The sequence below is a fragment of the Bos indicus x Bos taurus genome, chromosome 3, assembly GCF_003369695.1.
Source record: "Bos indicus x Bos taurus breed Angus x Brahman F1 hybrid chromosome 3, Bos_hybrid_MaternalHap_v2.0, whole genome shotgun sequence".
Taxonomy (NCBI): Eukaryota; Metazoa; Chordata; class Mammalia; order Artiodactyla; family Bovidae; genus Bos; species Bos indicus x Bos taurus.
In genome coordinates, this window is record NC_040078.1 from 120,491,363 (window position 1) to 120,498,182 (window position 6,820).

Below are 6,820 nucleotides of genomic sequence, written 5' to 3' on the forward strand. Positions count from 1 at the left end.
AGGGTGGGAAGCTGGTTCAGCAGGGTTATTATACTTTTCTGTTTCATCTGTCCATGTTCAAGATTTCCACAATAAAAGCTTTTAAAACTCAAAATTAATTCAAGAATTGTATGTATAAGGAACAAAAGAATAGGAAAAAAACTCAGATATATTTGCGGCAAGTACTAAATTACTGACCTGAGGGCACAGCTGAGTCACACTCGACAGCAGACATCCTTGTCTGTGGGGACACTCACAGGTCAGCGAGCAAGCAAGGTGCGAGCAGCATAGTCAGGGCCGGACAGAGACGGGATGAGCGTGGGAAAACGCTCATCCTCGCTAGGTCACAGAAACGCCTGCAACGTGCCTGGTGCGGCCACACACCTAGAGCAAGCCTGGGCTCGGCGAGAGAGCCCGTTCTGTGGGAACGCCACTCAACAGCAGCTTCTCGGGGGCAAGCTTCCCAGACCCAGAAACTGCAGCCCCAGTGGCCCGGCTGCTGTCATGGGTGTTCTGCCCAAAAGAGGGGGCCTGGCTGAAGATGAAGGACTGAATAACCACGTGCACAGTCCAGTCCCTTCAACAGAGAATTCCTGCAAAACGACTGAAGAACCCTGAACTGATCAACAGTCGGGAGAGCAGCCGGTTTGGAGGACGGCAGGGGGAGCTCGCAGGTGGGGACTCGGGGCACCTACTCCCCTCCCCCGGCCCCCCTCCCCTCCCCTCCCCGGTGCTCCCCCCTCGGGCCCCCCTCCTGGTGCTCCCCTCCCCAGGCCCCTCTCCCTGATGTTCCCCTCCCAGGGCCCCCTCCCTGGTGCTTCCCCCTCGGGCCCCCCTCCCGGTGCTCCCCTCCCCAGGCCCATCTCCCTGGTGCTTGCCCCACCCCCGAGGCCCCCCTCCCCCAGCGCCTCCTGGAGTCCCTCCCCCAGGCCCAGCCTGTTCTTTTCGGTCCTCAAGGCTCTTCCTCAAAACTTCCCTGTGGAGCCAGGCTCCCTCCCAGCTGCTGCCCACTTTCCCCAGGCCCCTCACGGCTAACCCTCTTAGAGCCTCGTCCCTGGCCACCCTCAGTGGCCCCCTCCCTTCACTAGGTCCCCACCCAGGTCTGTCCACACCAGTCCAAGAAGACTGGTCACCAGTGACCCCATGTGGCCGAGGCAGCCATCGTTCCTCCACTCTGGTTGGAGCTGCTGCAGCCCAGCTGAGCACCCCCTTTCTGCAACACCTTCTACCCGATACTGCAGACACACGGGTGCCACTTTAAGCGGCTAGGTGCTGGCTCTCTTGCTCCAGACCTAAGGGGCGTCTCAAACTCGACTCCTCTCAAAATGTCACTGTCACAGGAGCGGGTCCCCTCAGATCATTAACTGTTTCCCCCCAAAAGAGCAAAATCGCTGATGATGATCAGTGGTGAGTACAGTAACCGGCACGACACATACATGCATCTAGCTGCGGGTGTGTGATGGGGACACGCGCATACGGCCTAGCTACGGGTGTGTGATGACGCATGCGTGCATCTAGCTATGGGTGTGCGATGACGCATGCGTGCATCTAGCTATGGGTGTGTGGTGACGAATGCGTGCATCTAGCTATGGGTGTGTGATAACGCATGTGCGCATCTAGCTATAGGTGTGTGGTGACGCATGCGCGCATCTAGCTATGGGTGTGTGATGGGGATATGCAGATGCGGCGCTCAGACCAGACAAGGCTGGCACCTGGGCGGAAGGGAGGCTGGGAGCCGACTCACTCAAGCATTTACAGAAAGACAGGACGAACGCGGGCAGTCACCCACCAGCGCAGAAAGCCTAACAGATTAAAGGGTGAAGAAGCAGGCCCAAGTTTCAATTTACCAATCACCCCAGTTGTAAGTGTATTAAGTTACTATATAAAATGGTTCTCAGGTTGAGTTAAAATATAGCTACAAAATAAAGGCATAGAAAAAGTTTGAAAATAAGGAGATAAACAAATAAAACTTTAAATGGGACAAAACTGGCTTTTCTGTTTGGTAACAGGCAGGCACACTCACATGTCTAATAAATGCAGGTGAAACTGGAAAGACTTTCAAGAAGCAGCAAGGGACCTACCTCCCTTCTCAGAAACTCAGAGCAGTGGATACAATAAGTTAGGAAACAGAGCAGCTGACCAATGAGATAAACTAGATCCAGTGCTGACAAGAACAATGTAACCAGCCCGGGGAGAGCACAAGTTCTTCTCCCTGCGGGGGAGGCTCAGTGAGGCGGTCACACGCAGACTGTACTGGACCTCCGTGAAACCTCAGAAGATTTTCCAAGGTTGCCAAAGCACTGGCCCTGAACAATAAAACAAAAATCAGTTCCCTTCCCCCAAGCTATGTACCTGAAAAACCATGGCACCCTCCTGAATAACGCAGGTTAAGGAGGGAATCAAGGCTAAAGTTACAAATGCTTTAGAAACCAAGCGCCCAGAAAGCAGCGGGGGGTGGGTGTGTGGCGCAGAGCCACAGCGACAGAAGGGGCCAGCCTCACCTGCAGGATGGGAGACATGCACTGTCTCATGGAGTCAGCACTGCCCTCCTGAGCAGAAAAGCCATGAACGTAAGAGAGCAGAAAGAAATGAGGAAGAATGAAGAAGAAAAAACAACAGAGACTTCATCAATGCAGGCGGCTTGGAAAGACTTTTGACAGTCTACAGTGACAGACTTAGGGCCCTTTGATCAAGAAGAACAGAAAAAGTACCAGAAAGTAGTTACTAGGTACGAGAAACTACAAAACCGCTTTAAAACACTAGAAGAGAATGCAGTGTTCAACTCTGACCAGTACATCAGGATGGGTTTGGGTTTTGCTCATTTTTGGTTGTTGATCTGGGTGGGGGGCGGCGGCAGGGGGAGGGGTTAGTCCGTGAAGAGCCCGTGTCACACTCCAGCCTTTCCTCACCTGCAGTTAATGGCAACCTGGGAGACCAACAGGATTCAGACTAAACGCACCACGTGGGAGGAAGATGGTTCCCACCTTCATGCACTGAACTGGCGAGAGACGCTGCGCTCGGAGCAAGTTCTCCAAGAAGCAAAGGGCACACCAAGGAGGGAAACCAGAGACTAAGCGCTGACACATGAGATGCACCTCCAGCCCATCTGTATAGACGCAAAGACACGGACAAAAGCGCAGAAACTAGTCTAGCCGCCTGGGAAGCCCAACCGGCAAAGTGGAGTCTTCACCGTTTCCTGGGCTACAAATTTCTGTATTGTTCTTACTAGAACGTACTCTACTTCAATAGGTGTTCGAAATTTTAAGGCTAGTATTAACATTCAAAAGCACCTAACTGCTGGGATAGTCATCACAAGGCAACCGGAAAGGACCTCCCTCTGATTTAGACGCTCTTCTCATCTCGCTAGCAGGCTAAGTTCCGTCTTAACTTACACTCAGACCCAATCCCCCAGGACTCTGCCTGCGGTGTGCGCGGAAGGGCCTCCCTGGCCAGGCCCCTCCCAGCGGTCCTGGGTCTCCCGCGCCTCCTTCCGCGCTGCCTAAAGCCCTCAGCTACAGCTGCCACCCCGGCTCCCGTCCCTCCGGAGGGGCCTGGAGACAGCGCACGGGGGCCCCTGGGCTGGGGCTCGGGTACTGACCGCGACCAGGGGGCAGCAGGCTGCTCAGGTGAGGGAGGCTCAGCCTCCGCAGCTGGTCCAGCTTCTGGCGCAGCTCGCGCACCTGGCTGTCCGAGCGGCTGACCCGCTGGCGCAGGGTCCGCAGCTCGCCGTTCTTCTTCTCCACCTGCTCCCGCAGGCAGCACACTTGGCTCTTGCTCTGGCGGGAGGAAAAGCAGTAGGAGTGCAGAGAGTCGATGAGCTTGCAGGCGCCCGATGCCGACAGGATGACCTCGTTGATGGACATGGGGCTGGCGTCGCTGTGCTCACTCTGGACGGCCTCGGCCGCCGGCTTCGGGGTCACGTCGGTGGGAGGCGCCGAGGCGCCCTGGGCTGGCTTCTGCGGCGTGGCCGTGAGCGACGAGCTCGCCGACGGGCAGGCGCGCGGAGGGCTCTGCGCCGGCCCCTTCTCCGGCCCGGGGCTGCTCCCGCTGCAGCCAGGCTCGGCGTCTCTCCTCAGCCGCTTGCGCTCCACGGGCTCCCGGGGGACGGCCGGCCTCTCTCGGGCATGCTTGGAGGAGAAGCTGTAGGAGTGAAGCGAGCCGATGAACTTGCAGGCCCCGGAGCCCGGGGGCGTGAAGTCGTCCGCGGAAACGCCGCTCCTGTCCACCAGGCCGCTGTCGGCGGGGGAGGCGCCCTCTTCACCAGCATCCACGGCCCCTGTGCCAGCTTCTCCCTGGCTGCCGGAGGTGGCGGCGGAGGCCGGACCGTCCTCTGCGCGTCCTTCCAGAGGCTGCCGCCCCCGCTCCTGACCAGCGGTCTCCCGGGCGGCCCTGGCCGCGGTTCGGCCCTGCGGAGTGGCCCGCTTCAGCTTGCGGGGCTCCGGCTTGGCCATCGGGCTTGCACTTGACGACGACGGTGACCCTGCAGCTGCCTTCCCGTCCACAGGGTCACTCGCCTGTGCCCTCAGACCCGCCGAGGCCTTCCCGGTGTCCCTTCTCCGGGGGCGGCCATGGCCTCCAGCCCCCCTTTTCTTCTCCGCCAGGTGGAAGATGGACGGCACGGCCGTGGGCTTGAGCAGGCGGTGCTGGTCCTCCAGTCTCTTGGAGAAGCTGTCTTTGGTGAAGTGCTCACTGCAGAGGAAAGAGTACTTAGTGGGGGTCCAGTTATCCCTCTGAACAGCCTTCAACCACTGCATCAGACGCTTTGAGTCCTTTAGGGGGAATCTGCAGGACAAACAACAAATTACAAAAAAAATAATTAACATGCCTCCCCCTAATACTATCAACTATAACAGGAGAACAACAGTTTTTACAAATACCCAGACCTGTACTGACTTTCCCATTTACAAACTTAGTAAAGATCTAAGGACACCCTGTACTTGCAACTTATCAGTGGAACAGAAAGATGAGACGCGCACTGCCTACCCTTAAGGAGCTAGAGTCCACGGGGCAAATCAGAGGTGAAGGCGAATGCCTCCTCCTAGGCTGCGGTAAACAACCTTCAGGGACAGAGTGCTGGGAGAGACAGAGCCGGACGGCATCGTGACAGCAGGAAGGCTCCAGGAAGTAGTTCCTAGAAGCTAGCAGCAGGCCAGCCCTCCCGGTGAGCTGGGATGCCGGACTCTGGATGCCAAGAGGAGAAAGGATGCCTGCCCGTGGGCACCGCCCCCCCCCCCCCCCCCCCATTTAGAAGCCAGGTCCGGTGTCAGCCAACAGAGATGGGGGCAAGAGGCCAGGAGAGCACTCCACCCCAGGGTGCCCCAGCTGCGGCTCACTCATGGAGCCGAGGATGTGAGACAGCTCTGAGAGGGGGCGCCGCGCTCCCAACACACGTCCACCACCAGGAGTAATACCACTCCCTTTAAAAAGCAACCTGCCCCCGGAAGATACTGAATAAGATACTTAATAAACTTTTTCTTCATTCAGGCAAGATCTCTATTTAGAAAACTCTAGTGAAACTGCACATGCGAGTGTGGGGGTGGTGCGGCCTCTCTGGACGGCTGTTCGCCACACCTGAAGCCATCGAACCCACCTGAGTGCCGCGGGACCAGGCCCGGCGGCGAGTGGGGGGTGGGCTGCTGGAATACCAACTCCTCAGCAAGTCCCAACCACTCCGACCTTCTGAATACCCTCATTGCTTCGAGAGTCCATTACCCTAAGACTCTCGCCCCAACCCCAGTTCGGGAACTTGAGAAAGCAGGGAGCTGACATCTGCAATAACCTGTTACTATCTTAATAGACTGTGACGATTTGAGACTTAGCGCTAACCAACTTCAACTTCCAGTGAGACTCTAAAGAACCGTCGTGCAGGTATTGGAAACTTAAACATCCCCCTTTAACAGCAAAGAGAAAAGTCTGCGGCGGGAGGCTGTTCGGGCAGAGGTTCTTCTGCTCACGTTCTGATAGTGCAGGCGGGAGGTCGCAGAAAACCACTCGCTGAAAAGGGCTGAGTCCCAGCGCCTTCCCGGAGCGGGCCAGGCCAGAGACAAGGCCGACCCCCACCCCGTCCCGGGCCACCCTCCGCGGCGCCACGACTAGCAGCGGCGCCCCGGCGGGTGCGGGCCGAGCCGGCAGCACGCGGCCGGGCGCCCCCCGGGACCCGGGGCCGTCCGGAGGGCCCCCAGGACACAGAGTCCGGGCGCGCGTCAGTCCCCGGAGCGCGGGGTGCGTTCGCTCGGCCTCGTCCCGATCCAGAGGTCCAGGCGGGCTCCCCGCGACGGAAACGGCAGCAAAGTGACCGCGGGCGCGAGAAGACGGCCGCGCCGAGGAAACGCGTCCCCCGCGCGCACCGTCTCCGGAGCCTGGCGGCGGCGGCCCGAGCCCCAGCGGCTCAGGGCACCCGGCGGCCTACGACCGGCTGAGGGTCGCGGGCTCCGGGGGCCGCGGTGGCCCGAGGCGCCCGGCCCAGAGACGCCGGCGGGCCAAGGTCACACAGCGCCGCGCTGACTCACTCGCGGGGCCGGCGCCCCGAGCGCCCCAGCGTCCGGCCGGGCCGCGCCGCATCGCTCGCCCCGCAGGGCCGGGCCGGGCCGGGTCGGGCCGGGCCGGGCCGGGCGGGGGCGTGGCCGGCGGGCCGGCGGCGGCGGGCGGAGCCCGCTTACCTGTGGAAAGAGACGGCGCGCTTCTCCCCCTTGCCTTGCCGGTTGGAGCAGTTCGCGGCCGCGCAGCAGATCACCATCTCGGGCCTCGGGCCGCCGCCAGACTCCGGCCCTCGTCTAGCCGCGCCGAGCCCCGAGCGGGACCGCCCCGAGGGGAGGGCGCGCGGCGACACGGCTGCGGGACG

General features: G+C 59.9%; 1 protein-coding gene across 5 annotated transcripts in view; it reads right to left on the reverse strand.

Moving 5' to 3' along the window:
• The window catches only part of THAP4 (THAP domain containing 4), a 35,286-nt gene extending 28,483 nt beyond the window's left edge, over positions 1–6,803 (reverse strand). Inside the window, exons 1-2 of one of the 5 annotated variants that reach the window (XM_027538194.1) lie at positions 6,639–6,803; positions 3,578–4,761 (exon numbers count right to left, since the gene is read on the reverse strand). In XM_027538194.1, coding sequence (XP_027393995.1) covers positions 3,578–4,761; positions 6,639–6,715 — 1,261 coding nt within the window. In that variant the 5' untranslated portion in view covers positions 6,716–6,803. Of the gene's footprint in view, positions 1–3,577; positions 4,762–4,962; positions 5,153–5,805; positions 6,359–6,488; positions 6,587–6,638 lie in introns of those variants that run through there. The other 4 variants (XM_027538197.1, XM_027538198.1, XM_027538196.1 and 1 more) reach the window with 4 other exon arrangements.
• Positions 6,804–6,820: the final 17 nt, after the last annotated feature.